Raw genomic sequence first — 17,628 nt, 5'->3', positions numbered from 1 at the left:
ATGTATATTATAAATGTATATACATAAAGTATATATATATTATATATATATACACTCACACATACACACACACACAATAAGTTTTCAAAATAAACTGATAAACATCAGAATATTTTTCATAAAAATAAAACGAAATTTTGATTATTTGTCAAAGCAGCTTCAGTATTACTAATGATGGGAAAAATTGATCCTATTGATATTGATTTATTGTATTTTGTGAAAAGAACAGAGCAGACCTTGCAGAAGCAGAACCTGTGGCGTTCCTTTTGATTCCGTTTCTGTTGGAGTCGAACTACCAACTCCTTGACTTGCTCTGCCCGGGACTCTGTGATCAGAGGCTCTGATTGTTTGATTTCTGACACCACCTCATCCGGGTTTGTTCTATCAAGAGTGAACAATATTAACAAACATAATTTTTCTAGGGAAAAAAAAAAACAAGAACAACAACTAACTAATAAAAACAACGTATCAAACCCAGCACCGAATGACCAAACTCACGCACTCGGGTGTCAGATCAAGAAGATCGATCGATTTGGTTCTAAGATAGCCTGATTGCTCATATTCCAGGATTATACCTAGCCAAAAAAAAAAAACCACAAAAAACAATCAATAACTAAAAATATATAATAAAAAAAACACATTGGTTGTGTTTCGAACTTATACTAAACACAAATTTTTACCTAAACCCCAAGTGTTTGGTAGAAAACGGTAACAAAAAAAAAAACCCAGGAAAGCTCAACAGTTGAAAACATTTTTACACAGCACGCCAATGTTCATTTTTTATACTTATACTAAATTTTTTTTAAGCTCGAATAACAAATGATCATTACCTGGTGGGTAATATCTGAGAAAAAATCGCTTAAGTTTCATCTCGGCCCCACAGACAACAAAAGGTTACCATGGCGACCACAGCACATGCGCACAAGGAAGGGCAATAATGGAAGGACAATGAGAGGATCTTAATGCAAAAACAATTAGCAAAGTAAGACTGTGTTTATGTTGGTCCATATCATACAATTTTTAATCTTTTGCAAGTTGTGCTTTCTGTTTGAAATATTTTTCTACTACTTTCTGAATTTAAGGATCTGTAACAATTTTATCCAAGAGGGACTAGTGTTATATTGCATCGCCTTACGAAAGACCTAATATAAATTTAAAAATTCACATTTTTTAACATTATAGTTTTTTTTACCTAGATTTTATTTAATAATTAATGTTCAGTCTGACTGTTTTCTAAAGAAGAATCTGAAAAAATGTCTTTCTCTAGGTGTGAATAGCTGGTAAAGACACATTGACACGTGCACCAAAATACTTTACAGCTGTGTGAAAACTCTCATCAGATTTTTACTCCTAAAGTCAAGGTATGTATCATAATGCATCAACTTCACAGTCAAGAATTAGTCCACTTTGTCAGGATCTCTTATATGATTCCAATAACTACTTTGCAGTTCATTAGAAATGTGCTGTAGAAGAACATTCTAGGTAGAATTGTGTTTGGAAGGTAGTGAACATATAGTCTTCCATACAATTAAGACTTGTACTTATTTACTTACAACTTGCCAAGTCTTGTGTTCCACTAACAGGTCAAAGTCTGCACATACACCCACTGCTGATTAGGGTTTGTGTTGCTCATAAAGATTGTGTGTATATTCCAACCACTGGGATCATCTGATTAGCTTCAAAAGAAATAGAAACACTTAAGGGATAGTGGACATCTGACAGGGTAACTCATCTTGAAAATATTTTTCAGACTCATTTGTGTGAAATTTTGCTGATATTATGAGCTGTTGGGCAAAGTTGAAGTCTTCTGGATGGGCTTATCCCACCACAGTACTGTCCATCTACGGCTTTCTTGCTAATTGTCGAGTAGCAGAGCCCTTCCTGACACCTTACCTCATTGGACCAAACAAGAACATATCTGAGGAGGTGGTATGTATTGCAAACACGTGTTGTACTGCATAGAATCCTGCACACCATTAGAAAATGTTACTTATCTGGATAATTACCCTAAGTTTTGTTGGACCCAGCATCCCTGTCTTTGTTGTTTTTCTCCTGCAGGTGACCAATTACCTGTTTCCTATCTGGACGTACTCCTACCTGGCATTTCTTTTCCCTGTGTTTCTCTTGACAGACTTTCTGAAATACAAGCCTGTTATTATAGTACAAGGACTTTTTCTCGTCAGCAACTACCTCTTGCTATCTTTTGCCCCTGGGCTGCCAGCAATGACCTTCCTTCAGGTCAGTAGGATGACAGCCTTGTAGCAGCTGTACTGCAGAATTAATGAGTTAATGTTATCTCCAAGCCTTCATTTCTGTTAAGAGAATTAAAGGTTTGTCACTAGACTAATTAAAATAGTACTTTAATAGTAATCCTGTCAATAGATCCTCTCACCGTACCTATGGATCTATTTATGTCCTTCAGATTTACCGAGAAACTTTCTAATGTTTCTCTGAATTTATTTTAAAACCTAACACAGCATTAAAACTCTCCAAATCCTTTGCTGATTTTCTCCTTGGCCCTCATGATTGTTTTTGTCCACTAATCATTTCTAACAAACCTTTGAGGCCTTTAAAGAACAGCCATGTTTGTAAAAAGGTTTTATTACAAATATTAGGACTTTTATCAATTAACTACCGGTATGTCATATCTAAAGGTACTTGGCTTCACAGGTGCAATAAAATGTAAGCCTTAACAAATATGCATTCAATACAATTAGGGTTTTTTTTTTTGCTTTTTTATGGATCATATTCTGACAGTGCTTTGGTTCTGAGTAAGCATTTATCAGCAATATAAACTAAAGGTTTAATGCATTTGATAATTATTTATTACAAATACACATTAAGAGAAACAGAAACATACTTTACAGGTCAACTTTGGAGTGGTGACTTCCACAGAAGTGGCCTACTTCTCTTATATTTACAGCGTCATTCCTCTAAAGCATTATCAAAGGGCTACAAGTTACCTGCGCAGTGCCATGCTCACAGGATATACATTCGGTGCCAGTCTTGGCCAAATGCTTGTCTCCCTTGGAGGTATGAAGGTACTGATTTTAAACAATGTAAAGGTACAGAAAAAAAAGCGAGTTTAAAGGTTGTGCAAATACTGATTAATATCCATTCTTAATTCACAGGAGTGGATTACTTCTACTTGAACGCTTTAACTCTGGGCATTGTTTGCATAGCTTTTCTTGTCTCTTTCTTTTTGCCAATGCCCAAAAAGAGCATGTTCTTCAAAGGGGAAAAGGCTGTGGACTCCCATTCGCAAAATGAAGGGTCACTCAACACACGAAGAGATTCACACAAGGAGGGAGAATCCTTGGATGAAGAGAAGATGGAGGTTACTGGCTGGTGCAGCAGAGAAAATGTAACCACAGCATGTCGATTACTTTGGAAAAGCTTCAAAGAATCCTACTCTTCTAGGTGTGTTTCTCTTACACTGACTTCTATATAAGCAACACCTTTTAAAGTTGTCATGTTTTGTTCCAAACAAATGTACAGTATTTCTTTGGGATAAAGTATTTGATAGATCAAAATATTGTAGTGCATAAATGTGAAGTGAAAGGAAGACTATAAATGTTTTTAATATGCATGTTCCTTTTACTTTTTCTTTCAAAAGCTCACCCCTATTGGTTAGAAATTGTCCCTGAAAATCAGTTTTGTAGTTTTGCCATGAATTTTAAATGAATATAGGTGGAAACTTCCACTGGGCCATTCTAATGCAGGAACATGTTTGGATCTAAATCCCTGTTTGTTTCCTTTGCTTAAAGGTGAACTTCCACCCAAATTTTCTTCTTTTGAGAAAATGTTAGAAATTGTTTATACATTACTTTCTATGTCATAATTACATACTAATTTGTCCTGAGATGTCACATAGGTAGAAAAACTTAATATTAAGAAATATTAGATTGTATAATAAAAATGAAAACAGAGGAAGGTCTTTTAAAGACATTCTTTTCTTCAACAATACCGACCGACACCATAATCAGCTGTCTCACTGCAGGCATTTAGTGTACTGGTCCCTGTGGTGGGCTTTGGCCACAGCTGGCTACATGCAGATCTTTAACTACATCCAGCTCAAGTGGGACCATATAGAACCGTCTGCCACATCGTCTATCTACAATGGAGCAGTAGAAGCTGTATCTTCTGTTGTTGGTGAGACTGTTGTTTTTATTTTCACTACAAGCTTTTGAAAATTCTTTGAATTTACAGAGTTATGGTGTAATTCAGACAAGTACCTTATATAGTAGATTTTAATTCTAGAAAAAAGGTCCCGAAATAATTGCTTGAAGGTTTTCTGCTTTGCAAACTATGGTCAAGAGTTTAAATCGTTGCAGGGGGAGAACAGAGCTCCACATCTCCATGGTTACGTTTCAGGATGTTTAAAGCTCCCACACCTGATAACATAAAGACATATAAAAGTTGCAATTAACAAAAAGACAAGCGCATTGGGGCTGATTATATGTGGCAACTGATTAAATGGAAAATGTGTATTGATTTTGAGCAGCACAGGGTTCTTTTTGGCTCCTGCTCAGCCTGGCTCAGCGTGAAGGAAGGAAGAGTAATTGCTTCAATTAAAGAGAGAGACAAAAGTTAATGGATTGTCAGATTATTGCTGATGGTAGGTACTAAGTGCATGCTGCATGAGGTTTATCAAACCAGGTCGAGGAGATCTGCTGACGATTTTTTGACTGTCAACGCGTGAGGAAACAGATGATGCCTTTAGGGTAAATTAATGAATCACAGCAGGGAGGGTATGCATGGTACAAGTAGCTCTTAGCTTCACATTTCACCTCTGTGTTTTAGGTGCTGCTGCAGCTTTCTCTGTGAGCTTCATCAGGGTGAACTGGGCCATGTGGGGAGAGCTGGCACTGGGGCTGTTCTCGGCCGTGTGCTCAGGTGCTGTGTATCTGATGGCGTTCACCAGCAGTATCTGGGCATGCTATGCTGGATATGTCATATTCAAATCCTGCTACATGTTTCTCATTACCATCACAATGTAAGCTCAATGTGGTTTCTTTCTTTTCTCAACTAAAGTTTGGGTTAAAAAAAAGCCTTTATATGGAAAAAAAAAAAAGAAGAAAAAATGGCATTGCTAATATGTAGTATAAAAATATACCTGGAACAGATAAATATTATTCAATTTTGGGCCAGAGGTTCTGAGAATGAGAAAATACACAAATCTAACTCTTGCAGTGTTGTTAGCTCTGCTCTTCAGATGTTTCTTTGATGTACTGCGGTTTGCAGCATGTCCAAGATAGCATAAAAGTTTTTTTTTTAAAGAAATATATGGCGTTTATTAGGAACCGGTGAGATTCCAGCCGGTAGTGAAAAACATCAATATTGGATCCTTGAAACATTGTTGTTACTTCTACCCTGTGGCAGGATTTGCCATCCAGCTTTTTCTTTAGTAAAATATGTTGTTTTTTTTCTGTTACTTCTGGATTTTTGCGTCTGTGGTACACTTGGAGGATGTTTTGATATATTTGTTTATCGATGCAATGGTTTAGCAGTCCATTCCATTCGAAACAACCCCACATTTGGATGATCTCGGGACTATTCATTGCCTGCCGTTTCTTCTCCACAGTCATTAAGCCTTCTGCAGTCTAATGCTGGTAATTCTTTTAAAGTCCATCCATCCATTTCTCCTGCTTATTCCGTCAGGGTCACGATGGGGCCGGTGCTTAATTCCGGCAGTCTATGGGTGAGAGGCAGGGTGCACCATGGACAGGTTGCCAGTCTGTTGCAGGGCAACGCAAAGATCATTTCAGCAGAATTTTGAAAAGCCGTTTAACCTAACAGCCATGTTTTTGGACTGAAGGAAGGCCGTAGTACCTGGACAGAACCCACTCATACACGGGATGACATGCAAACTCCATGCAGAAAGACCACAGGCTGGGAATCAAACCCAGAACTTTCTTGCTGCCAGGCAATAGAGCCACCCACTGCCGTTTGCTTCCTTCCTTCTCACTGTGTCTCACGACCACCTTCAAAAGTCTTACTCTCTATGCATGAGGAAACACTCACCTGCTGTCAACTCTGAGCCAGCCTACCCTAGGAACCTGGATGTTTCCTCACACCAGCTAAATGTCTTTCCTTGTAATTTTTGTTCCTTTGAAAAACAGTTGTTGGGATGCACTAGTAATTGCAGCAATGTCTTTACCTATGAAGCTTTTTTAATGTATAGCAATATGTCATGGCCTTCTTTTAAGGTACCCATGGTGCAAAAAAACATTTGAAGTACCACAGCTTCCAAACAGCCATTCAGCTTTTCTAATTAGGCCAGAATAACATCAGCTTTCCTGTCATCTTTAACACTTTCAGTGATAATAATACAACTATTGAAATGATGCAAGCAGAGTGTTTTTTGGCAAGGTTTAAATCTGATGCAGCTCAGGTTTTTGTGATTAAAAGTTTTTTTTATTAACTCTGCAATAGCTTAGGTGCTCTCTATTAACATCTCAAAATATGACAAACTAAATACATAATGACATGACAGTTAAAATTGGGTTACACTTGGCATAGAGCTGTTTTTAAATGCTTTACTTTTAAGAAGATAGATTTTGAAGCAATACATTTTGTATTATAGTTCCTTAACCTTAACAGAAAAAAACTACTCTCTTTTAAAAAGTCAACTGTGACTCTTATGTTTACTTTTTTACAGTTTGTTTCCTGGTTTTTATTTAAAGATAATGGTGCATTTGTCTAAGTGTTAGTTGCAAGACATGCATTTACCTAAGACTAAATCCCTAAACAGAAAGAAATGTGATGAATATTTTTGGATATATTGTTTTGTCCTGTTTTTGTCACCTGGGTTTCAGACGATTCCCTCATTTTCACTGGGCCCTCTATAATTTAAAATTTTTTTGCCTTGTTGTTGTTGACATAAAATTTGTTCTGGAGCCTACAAAGGGAGAAAAGAAAACAAGGTTATCCAATTTCATCAAAAAAGTTCTAACTGATATATAAAAAAAAATGTTAGTTTATTGTTTGTGTAAAGTTGGATGCAATAGATTCATGAGTCTGAGGGAAAGCGTGGGGGTGGTGAACTGATGCACACCTTATTTTTTTCCTGAAGATGCTATCCAGTAATCTTGTAACTCTGATCACAAATATTTCCATTAATCTGATTTAGAAAACTATTCCTTGTTCTGCAGATTTCAGATAGCATCAAACCTTTCCATGGAGTGTTATGCTTTGACGTTTGGGATCAACACATTCATAGCTCTCGCTCTGCAGACTATTATCACTGTGATTGTTGTTGATGAAGCCGCATTGGGACTGGACATTGTCACACAGGTATACTGTAATTTCTTCTTATTTTATCATATAAACTATTCAGATAGCAGCTTTTTGGGGCTTAATCCTACCTGAAAAACACAGGGATACATTTGTGATCATAGAGGGACACCTAATGGTAATACTGAGCCATTACAAGATGATATGTGTGATGCAATAGATCATTGATAAAAGTCTTTCCTACCCTGATAGAAGTTTTTGTCTTTCTCTGCAGTTTATAATATATGGCAGCTACTATGGTGTCATCTCTGTTGTTTTCCTGATCCGTGGGACCTACACAGCCTGGGTACATCACCGCTCTCTGGATAGAACAGAACCAAGGGAAAAACAGCAGGATGTAGAGGTGATCTCTACTGACCATCAACAGCAATAAAATGATTTTGTCTAAAAAAAACTGCTGTCTTCATGGGTGTTTTCTTTATTATTTGCTTTGTCAATTCCACAATCTAAAGAGGAAGTGAAGTTGTAAAACAAACATTTTCTGATAAGAATTAGCCCAGGGATTTATCCAGAAACCTGACAAGTGTTTACAATCACTGGAACATTTCTACCCTTTGACCCGGTTATTGATTGGCAAAACAAGCACTCGGATGACTGAACCTGGAAGGTATGCAATACCAAAGCAACTGGAGCCACCAAGTGACTCTGCACATATAAATACCAAAAGCAAGCAGGCAAACATGGAGAATGTGAAAAGGCTGAGGTCAGACTGGAGATATCCCACCACTTTGCTGTGTATCTATGGATTTTTTAGCACGGTAAAGCCGCTGGAGCCTTTCCTCATACCATTCCTGACAGGGAAGGACAAGAATCTGACCACTGAGCAGGTACAAAACCCCAGAGAAACAACTGAATAACATCAGCAATCACCTCATTAGAAACTTTTATTATAGCATCATAAGTATAGTAAAATGTGTGATTATACCACATACTTATGTATCAATAAAATGTTAATTACCAAAGCATTGGTATAATAAAATAATCTCGTAGCTGTAGCTTTGACTTATTGATAAATTTTTCCATCTTGTTGATTTTTTGCTAAAATCTTTTTATATCTTTTGCAAAAGCTAAATATCTACACATACTAAGATTATAAGGTATTATAAAAATTTGTAAAGACCAAATGATGATCTTTGCTTTGACTGCTTCTGATTATTTTTAAATGAAAAAGGTATTTGGAGACATATTTTAAGGAAACTACTCAAACATATTGCTTCTTTCATTATGGGATAAAACAACAGATAATCCTGAAGGTGTCATGATGATCTGGCCAAACCGGTACATATATATGTGTAATAGTATCTCCTCACCAGGTGAACAGTCAGATTTTCCCTGTATGGACATACTCCTACCTGTCTGTGCTGGTGCCCGTCTTCCTGCTCACAGACTGGTTGCGTTACAAGCCTGTGGTGGTCCTCCAGTGTGTGATGCTCTTTATCACCACGGCTCTCCTGAGATGGACAGAAAGCGTTCCGGCCATGCAGGCCATGCAGTTCTGCTACGGGGTGGCTACAGCCAGCGAGGTGGCCTATTTCTCCTACATCTACAGGTTTTGTATTGTATCTATTGGTTGGTTTTTACTATTTGTGGTTGGATCAGACCTGAAAGTTTGAACATTGTAATTTCTTACAGTGTTGTAGATCTGAAGAGATACCGTAAGGCAACTTCTTACAGCCGCAGCGTCCAGCTCCTGGGATACACTGTAGGTTCAGTGCTGGGTCAGCTGCTCGTCAGCTTCAACCTCATGTCCTACAACAACATCCTTGTGTTCACGTTGGTTCTCACAGCCATCGCTCTCATTACCTCCTGCTTCCTGCCCATGCCAAAGAGAAGCATGTTCTTCCATAGAAAAGACTCTGGAGAGAGAGCATCAACTGAAGGCACAAAGAGGCAGAGAGATGGATCTGAGGATAAGGAGAATGACTTGGAAAGATCAAGTACCTCCCTTGGAGACAAAGATGATCAAGAGCAGGGAGTTGATGAAGATGATGAATCAGATGAGAATAAAGGTGCAAAATCCTGCAGCCAGGTGGTTGTTGGGCTGTGGAGGGATTTCCGCCGGTGTTATTCCTCCAGACAGCTGTTATACTGGTCTGTGTGGTGGGCAATGGCCACATGTGGATATAACCAGACGGTCAACTATGTACAGGTCAGTCTCTGACTAAACAAAGAGTCAATAAAAATCAAAGCACTTGGATCAAGAAAACAATAAGTCAACTTAAAGGTTGAGGCATAATGATCAGCTCTTTTATTTTTTTTCCTTTTTAGCAGAAAAACTGAACAACATTTGGATTATAAAGAAGTACTACTTACTTAATTATCTTTTTTTCTGGTAAATGAACCTGAGTATTTGTTTTCTGTACTTTTTATTTTTACTCATTAAATATTAACACAAATATTTTTACTTTTTACTCATTACTTTAAGCTAAAAATAACGAAAGCAACAAAACAGAGGGAAAATCAGGAGCCCAGAGAATCTGTCCAGTTGCAGCACATATTTTTTATAGAAAAAACACTGATAACATGGATGAAAACAGAGGGCTGGGAAACATTGAAAATGATTGATCAGATTCTGAGACGCAAGACATTCTTTATTCATTCCACTTTTATTAGAAATTTAAAAATTACATTGATTATCTTTCAAGTTCTTTTTCAAAATGTAATGTTATTTGCAACTTTAATGCTCTGATAAATGCCATCGTTCCAAAAGGATTCAGCTGCTCATGAAGAATTTCTTTTCAATTTAATCAATAGCATCTTTTCTAAAATGTGAATTTAGAGTGTTCTTTATGCTCTTTCTAACAGAACTGTGAGCAAAAGAGGGAAATTAACCAAACTTCTGTACTTAGAGTAATCATTTATCTTTTAAGCCAGAAACTCAATGATGAACCTGTACTTTTTAACTTTTACTTCAGAAAAGGGGTTTAATCTGCACTTTTACTTCAGTAAAGAATGTAAGTTCTTTTCAAACCTCTCATGGTTTACTACTAAACACCAAAGAATATGCTTCGATTTCTGACTTTAAATACATTTAAAAATGTCTTGAAGCAAATCTAAATATATTTACAATCTAAACCGAAAAAAGTTAAGTATGACTAAATAGACAAAAACAATAAGCTATCTGTCAATTTACACAGTGTACATCTACCTCTATGTATGTATTTGGTTACAACCCAATCCATACTCGGTGGATACAATAATGCAGACATTAGGATTTGATATAGAATGAATACCCAGAGCATTAGATTGGACGATTACTTCTGAATTTCCTTATAATCTCTGTGTATGTATTATCCAGGTGCTGTGGGAGCATGTGCAGCCTTCGCAGAACTTCAGTATTTACAATGGTGGTGTGGAGGCTACGTCAAACCTGCTAAGTAAGTTCCATAAATGTGAGCAAAAAACAATCAGGAGTAAAACGTTTAAGAGCAAGAAGGGAGAGAGAGAGAGAAGTCACGCCATCCTATTGTAGCTCACTCAACTGTTTTTGTTGTTTTCTAGGTGCAGCAACTGCCTATGGTATAGGCTTCACAGATGTAAGATGGGAGCAGTGGGGGGAGCTGGCCTTGGGGGGCTTCTCAGGACTTGGAGCTGCTGCACTATTCCTCATGACTTTCACTAACAACATATGGGTCTGCTACAGCACTTACGCTATCTTCAAATGCCTGTATATGCTGCTGATAACGATAGCTATGTAGGTGTCTTCATCTCTGATTTGATTCAGGGCTTTGTTTTACTGCACTAATGCTGCAGTAGTAAACTAAAAACCAACATTTCCCCCCAAGGTATCAAATCGCCACCGACCTGTCTATGGAAAGGTATGCTCTGGTGTTTGGGGCCAACAACTTTGGAGCCCTGCTTCTGCAGACAATCATCACTGCTGTTGTGGTTGACAGTGGGGGGCTTGGCCTTGCTATTGTTCCTCAGGTAAGAAACCCAATCACAGGTAATGAACTCGAAAATGTTATTTTCACTAATGACTTTGTTTTCCTTTCGCAGTTTATCATCTATGCCAGCTACTTTTTAGCCATCTCTCTGGTTTTTTCCATTCGGGGAGTTTTTAGCGTCTGTAAAACACAGAGAATGAAGAAGAAACAATCGACTGTAAACAGAGAACAACCTGAAATCTGTGAGGAGTACAAATTCTAATATTGTTAATCTGAATAGAATATAAAATCCCTTTATTGTCCCACAATGAGGAAATTCTGGTGTTTTACAGCAGCAAAGAGCTTATGGAAAAAAATTGTCAAATAAATGTGAAAATGTATACGAAGAACTATACTGTAAAATACTGTACTGTAAAGTATTTTAACAATATAAAACTGCACCTGGAGAATAAGATAACCAATATACAGCTATGGACATTTTTACAGTATTGAATATTTGAAAAATAGCAGCAGCATCAGGGATGTGCAAAATGACAGCAGCATGTTATTTAACTGAATAAGGTGGAAACTGCTGTCAATGATCAGCATAAATGGAACAACTTATTTAGGTCATTGGGAACAGTGGTGGTTATAAAGTCTTACAGCTACATGGAGGAAGAATCTTTGACAACTCTTCCTGCTGCATTTTGTGTGCAGCAGTCTGTAACTGAAGCTCTCCAGGTCTGCAACAGCTTCATTACTTACTGGATTACTGTCCTTTTTTTTCTTTTTTGCATTAACTTGTGAATCCAAATAACAGAATGAAACAAGCTTTTCTTTTTTATTTGAAAATATACATGATCAACTGATAAAGCTCCTAAACTATAGAGGTCTTAAATGCTCCACTGACATCCTGGTCCCCAAGAAACACGGCATCACTGGATTAAATGACTGTAGGCATGTTAAGTCTGTGGCTATGATATCCTTCAGAAATAAAGGCCGTATTGTATGCTAAGACTGTTTTACTACACAGGTTCAAAGTTTGAAATTACAATTTTATTTACAGAAATTGATTGATTATCCCCAAACATTTCCTGCACATTACCTTTTCACATTTATGTCAAACATCATATGTGTGGAGGGGTTGGTAAACTGCAAAGCGCATGAGGTTTGCATGCAACTGTTTTACCAGTTCAAGGATAAAATCTCTGCATGAGACCATGATGTTCAAACAGCTCCTGACCAAAACCAATGCGTTTATAGATGCTATGTCCAGGAGATTGTAAAATACGGTCACAAGCCACCTTCACGTTGGAGCTTTCAGAATACTTTCTAATCATCTGATCCAACACATCCATGCCAACCTTTGTGTGATTATAGTAGAGCACGGGCTCTGGTTTGGCTTTTTGGCCGCTGAGTGTGAGCTCTCCAGTTCACACTCCAGCATCACTGGATTGAATGACTGTAGGCCTGTAAAGTCTGTGGCTATGAAATCCTTCAAAAATTTTGGGCTGAAGCATAAGTAACACCTTACAGCCTCCCAGGGGGCTGCCTGGACCCACTGGAATGTACATCCACCTCTTGTATGAATCTAAAGCCAAATAAAGAGCAAATAACATCTCTGCCAACCACACATCCTGATCAGTAACTGCTGTTACTAAAATGTTTGCGCTAAATAGTGCAATTAGTGAAAACAAGCTGAAACAGAAAAAAAAAAAAAAAAGTCTTTGGCACTATTACATCTCTTCCTTTTATAAAAAAAAAAAAAGGAGAGCTGGTAAATAGTGTGTTTTTTTCCTGTATATGGTCTTTATTTCATCCGTTTAAGTATTTTCCTTAAAAACTGTGTTTTTTGTTTGGACTGCTATTAGCTGTTTGTGTACCCAAACTTGGCTAATAAAGTTTATTATACCTGGAGCTAAAATAAATAAGGAAGTACATTTTTGGTCATTGGTGAAAAATGTGCTTTTAGGACAAAAGCAAATTGATTTTATTTTGAAAGGAACAAAGATCCACATGTAGAGTGTTGGTCCAGTGAGTTTGAATCCACATTCGAAGCAGCCATCTACAAAGAAAGCATTTCACGGCACCCTTCCTTACAAACTTTATGGTGATGCTGACTTTCTATCGCAGATATATCTGAAAAAAATCCACACTGCAAAAATGAAGAGTTTGATTTTTCCAAGTTAAATAATTAAAATCAGCATTTCAATCCCTTTATCAAGATGCACATTTCACTTCATTAATGAATGGGTTAGTCCTTTGATTTTATTTAAAATCATTTTAATATATATTCTGTATATATTTACACATTAACTTAAAATTCTTTAACATCCCATAAAAGTGGTTTTTCAGTCCAGTCATTCTACTTCCCCACATGGATGTGTGGGATGCCATCACTCAGAAATGTTGGGACCAGCGTCTCTTTCAGCGAGGAGGAAAACGGGCAGAACAGCACCTCACCGTTCTGATACAGCATTCACTTGCTTTCAGTTTTCAATAACTGAACATTTTCCATAGTAAGAAGAATTTACCCCCCCCAAAAAAAAAGATTCAGCACAAACAGTTTAGATCTTTACAAATACAGAAACTGGCAGTACCCAAGCAACAGCCCTGTCTTAACAAATCTTGTTTTACAAATACTGATATGCACAGAGAGCTAAAGTCCTAAAACAAAACAAATGTACAGAAATGCAGCATGATGAATGATATACTGTATGCAATAACTTAGTTTTCAGCCAGTTTGATTATACATTGTGGCTCAGGCCGGTTCACAGGTTTAACAGAGGGCAGAGGATCAACCTCTCCCTCGGCACACATCCTCTCTTTTTGTTGTGGCCACAGACAGTGTCAGCATGTCCGTCTTGCACATTGTTTCATTTGTGACAAACTGCAATAGAAAATACAGATTCTTACTAACATTGTGTTTTTAAAGCTACTGGTTGAACATAACAGTGCAATAAGTGCAAGCGTTCTGGTTGTTGACCCTGTGGTGCAGCAGAGGAGGTGGATCGCTATAAGAAGGGGTTAGTCGAGCCTCCAGCAGGATACTGAGGGGGCGGAGCTCCACCCTGCAACAACAGAAGTGCAGAGTCAAAAACGCTCTTTAATCAGCATTAAAAGGTATACAGCCACACTTAATGATCTAGGAAAAGGATTCTTGGATAATTAGATAAGCTCTAAATCAAGTATAACTTTAGATTTTTAAAATATTGATTATTTTTTAACTTTAAGAGGAGTATTATGGTTTTTTTTTTTTTTTAAACAACCATAGGTTACACTTCATTCCTGTGTTTTTGTAAATGCTAAGGAACTAAACAGTGCCAGTAAATGTATTCTATTTATGGACTCCAAATAAAAGAAAAAAAAAGAAAAATCTTTATAAAATGGCAAAAATAATGGTTTATTTAGAGCTAAAGCATCTACTTGGATTAGTTGTGATTAATTGATTATTGAAATAATTGTGAACTAATTTAGTAATCGTTAATCATTAACTGGAGTTTAGAGACTCTAAAACATGCCTTTAGCTGACAGAGTGACCCAGTAAGAGCAGTAATTATGTAAAAATTGTAAAAACATATATTAATATTTTGCATTTAAGTCTGTAAATATGCTCTATACAGAACTCCTCAAGTGGAAGTTTCACCTGGTTTAGTTTTAAATCCTCTTGAAGGAACTTTTGGCTATCCAAGTATTAATTGAATAATTGAAAAAATTAACAGATTAATTGATTTACAAGAGCTACAAGAACAAGCTGAAGAGAGCTGCAGTTTGGTGTTTTTGCCACAGGTGGCAGTATAATTCCAACACTGTAATACCTCTTTAAAGAAGGCTTAAAAAAAAGCCTTTTAGAATTCATTTAATAATTCTAAAAGTTATTTTTTCCCAATTTTACACCAGCCTAATTCAACCTTTAGAGAAAAACTTATGCAGAGATCGAAGTGGTATTAAAACAACGGCCACTACATCGGATAGATGTGCATTCTGGAAGTAAAACTTTTTTGAACTCAGGAAAAGTTAACCATCATATATAAGATACTTCATATCAAATCTTTAAGGTTCAGCTTTAACGTTATTTTCAAGAAAAAAGAAAAAAATATCAATTTTAAGCTTTGCATATGCTGTGTATTTATTAAAATGATTAATATACTACATCTGTAAGTTAATATTTCCTTTAGTCCTGCATAGGGCAACAAATCTAAACTGGCTAATAGGTTCCACCTAACACGTTTATAAGGTTTAACTATGATTTTCGATATTGTTGCTTTCAAAATAGTTAAAATAAACAAGCAAAAAAAAATAATATATATATATAATGCATCATATGTTACTGATTCCTAAAGTTAAGCTGGGGATCCCCATTTGTACTGCAGATTCACAAGTATAGGTCCTAACTATTAATTAGACTAAACATTGAATTAATAACAGTGAAGTATATAAGATAAAGTGTTTAAAGAGATAAAAAAAAGACCCCTGGTTCTATAGAAAAGCTTGTATACTCGACCAATAGCTTAGCTCATGAGTCCATAATGGCTTTTAAGTGACAGAAGCTGAAAAGTTTGGGAGCCTGAGACATATTTTATACCAAAACTCAAGGTATTACCATACTAACCAGAAAAGGGTTGCTAGGGACCATGGGGGCTGCCATTGGCTGTCCAAAAGGAGTCACAACAGGCTTGGTCTGGCCAAATGCTGGGAAACCTCCACCTAAAAGACAATAATACAGCTGTTAATATGTGAGAAAAACCAAAACATTCTACAGAGATAAGAAATATCTAAAACCCATTGGAGCATTAACACTAGGACTGCCAGAATTCCCAATGGCTGTCAATTTGAAGAGTGACATTTTCCCCAATGGAACGCAGGAGTAGTGATGTTGTCATCAACTGAAAAGGTTCTAGTGTGCGATATAAACACATTGTGGAGGGTCTAATATATATATATATATATTGTAATATATTTTTTTTAAAGGCTGTACTGTATGCTAAGACTGTTTTACTACACAGGTTCAAAGTTTGACATTACAATTTTATTTACAGAAATTGATTGATTACCATCTACACCATCTTTTTAAATTTGTGTCAAACATCATATGCATGCTTTTTTTTTTTTTTTTTGCAGCGCTGAAGCACCTGGTGCCATTTTCTTTTGCCTCGCCAAAGCTGGATCTCTTGCAGCGGAGGGGTTGGTAAACTGCAAAGCGCATGAGGTTTGTGCGCAACTGTTTTACCAGTTCAGGGATAAAATCTCTGCATGATCTGAGACCATGACGTTCAAACAGCTCCTGACCAAAACCAATGCGTTTATAGCTGCCATGTCCAGGAGATTGTAAAATACGGTCACAAGCCACCTTCAAATTGGAGCTTTTAGAATACTTTATAATCATCTGATCCAACACATCGACGCCAACCTTTGTGTGATTATAGTAGAGCACGGGCTCTGGTTTGGCTTTTTGGCCGCTGATTGTGGGCAGTGTTATCCAAACCTTAAACAAAAGTTACACTATTGTCTGATGGGTCACTGATATGTCTGCGTTTTGCCGTGGGCGAATCTGAACCGCTTCCTACCGACCCGTCGTCCCCATCGGTCCCTCTCCCTCTCTGCCGAAACGCTATCATCAATATTTTGAAGCATTACTAAAGCCTGTTTGTGGTTAGATTTTTTTCTGGAAGCCTTTTTTATGTATTAGCCCCAGGGTTCAAGGTATGTGTTAAGGTAATGTTGGTTGCTAGGCCATGGTACCGAACCTCAATCAACCGTGGGAAGAATTTATAATGCAACTTATAGAGCAGTCAAAATGACAGCTGTGGATATCGAGATAAAATTAACCATATTTATTTTTTACACTTTTATTTTATTACAACAACTATGTGATAATGAAGGAAATATAGAAATAGGAAAAGTCAGATAACATGAGCAATATGATTAATGTAATTAAAGTTCTTTCCCTTTAAAATCTTAGAATCGTCAAAATGACGACCTTGGTTGTTCTAGTGTTAAGGTGTAATCTAACAGAGTTGGGTTTGTGTGTCAGGCTGAAAACTCACACTTGGATACATACCATTGGGTTGTTGAGGAAACGCAGGAGGCTGAGTGAAGGGGGGCTGGCCAGGAAAGGGCTGCTGGAATGTTCCACTGAAGCTAGTAGGGAGATTGAAGGCGGCAGAGTTTCCAAATCCTGCCGGCATACTCATTGAGCCTGTGCCAAAGGGAGCTGCAAGACAGCAGGAAATACAAAAAATTATTTCAAGGTTAAGAGAGCTGCTTTGTGTTTCATGAAGGGTTTATTTTCAGAGCACACGTCTGCACACATCTAACAATCTGCCTGCAGTGCACACATCTGCAGGCAGATTGTTAGATATTCTAGGAAATTATTAACAGAAAACCAGGAGTTTCAGACAACCACAGTTAGAAAAAAGTTAAGCAAAACACAGCAAGAAATCAGAGAAATAATCCCAAACTGAAC

The 17,628-nt window shown here is 37.1% G+C and overlaps 4 protein-coding genes across 14 annotated transcripts in view; 2 read left to right on the top strand and 2 right to left on the bottom strand.

The window, feature by feature from the left end:
* Positions 1 to 917, bottom strand: part of daw1 (dynein assembly factor with WDR repeat domains 1) — an 11,864-nt gene extending 10,947 nt beyond the window's left edge. The window contains exons 1-3 of the mRNA XM_015372710.1: positions 899 to 917; positions 503 to 575; positions 237 to 381 (exon numbers count right to left, since the gene is read on the bottom strand). Of these exons, the coding sequence (XP_015228196.1) occupies positions 237 to 381; positions 503 to 575; positions 899 to 917 (237 nt within the window). The remainder of the gene's footprint in view (positions 1 to 236; positions 382 to 502; positions 576 to 898) is intronic.
* Positions 918 to 1,779: 862 nt separating this feature from the next.
* On the top strand, positions 1,780 to 7,669 carry LOC107083463 (thiamine transporter 2-like). The gene is made up of 8 exons (XM_015372709.1): positions 1,780 to 1,929; positions 2,059 to 2,238; positions 2,868 to 3,033; positions 3,132 to 3,420; positions 4,001 to 4,152; positions 4,804 to 4,996; positions 7,155 to 7,296; positions 7,511 to 7,669. Exons 1-8 carry the CDS (start codon positions 1,780 to 1,782, stop codon positions 7,667 to 7,669), a joined length of 1,431 nt encoding a protein of 476 aa, XP_015228195.1.
* A 307-nt stretch (positions 7,670 to 7,976) lies between these two features.
* On the top strand, positions 7,977 to 11,445 carry LOC107083477 (thiamine transporter 2-like). Its single transcript, XM_015372724.1, has 7 exons — positions 7,977 to 8,123; positions 8,610 to 8,845; positions 8,929 to 9,445; positions 10,595 to 10,673; positions 10,798 to 10,990; positions 11,082 to 11,223; positions 11,296 to 11,445. The coding sequence occupies exons 1-7, from the start codon at positions 7,977 to 7,979 to the stop codon at positions 11,443 to 11,445; spliced, it is 1,464 nt and encodes a 487-aa protein (XP_015228210.1).
* A 1,983-nt stretch (positions 11,446 to 13,428) lies between these two features.
* Positions 13,429 to 17,628, bottom strand: part of agfg1 (ArfGAP with FG repeats 1) — a 40,532-nt gene continuing 36,332 nt past the window's right edge. For all 11 annotated transcript variants that reach the window (XM_015372771.1, XM_015372770.1, XM_015372769.1 and 8 more), the window contains 3 exons: positions 17,224 to 17,376; positions 15,775 to 15,869; positions 13,429 to 14,233 (listed from right to left, as the gene is read on the bottom strand). In XM_015372771.1, coding sequence (XP_015228257.1) covers positions 14,177 to 14,233; positions 15,775 to 15,869; positions 17,224 to 17,376 — 305 coding nt within the window. In that variant the 3' untranslated portion in view covers positions 13,429 to 14,176. The remainder of the gene's footprint in view (positions 14,234 to 15,774; positions 15,870 to 17,223; positions 17,377 to 17,628) is intronic.

Source organism: Cyprinodon variegatus, unplaced genomic scaffold (genome assembly GCF_000732505.1).
Source record: "Cyprinodon variegatus isolate N-32 unplaced genomic scaffold, C_variegatus-1.0 Scaffold75, whole genome shotgun sequence".
In the NCBI taxonomy this organism is placed as follows: Eukaryota; Metazoa; Chordata; class Actinopteri; order Cyprinodontiformes; family Cyprinodontidae; genus Cyprinodon; species Cyprinodon variegatus.
This window is presented reverse-complemented; position numbering and strand designations above follow the sequence as displayed.

What these genes read in the sequence shown, in the direction of transcription:
- LOC107083477 (XM_015372724.1), top strand. Translation starts at nt 7,977, where the DNA reads ATGGAGAATGTGAAAAGGCTGAGGTCAGACTGGAGATATCCCACCACT. An exon ending in AGAATCTGACCACTGAGCAG is followed by an intron (nt 8,124 to 8,609) that starts GTACAAAACCCC and finishes TCTCCTCACCAG; the next exon opens with GTGAACAGTCAGATTTTCCC. An exon ending in CTGCTGATAACGATAGCTAT is followed by an intron (nt 10,991 to 11,081) that starts GTAGGTGTCTTC and finishes TTTCCCCCCAAG; the next exon opens with GTATCAAATCGCCACCGACC.
- LOC107083463 (XM_015372709.1), top strand. Translation starts at nt 1,780, where the DNA reads ATGAGCTGTTGGGCAAAGTTGAAGTCTTCTGGATGGGCTTATCCCACC. An exon ending in AGCTGTATCTTCTGTTGTTG is followed by an intron (nt 4,153 to 4,803) that starts GTGAGACTGTTG and finishes TCTGTGTTTTAG; the next exon opens with GTGCTGCTGCAGCTTTCTCT. An exon ending in GACTGGACATTGTCACACAG is followed by an intron (nt 7,297 to 7,510) that starts GTATACTGTAAT and finishes CTTTCTCTGCAG; the next exon opens with TTTATAATATATGGCAGCTA.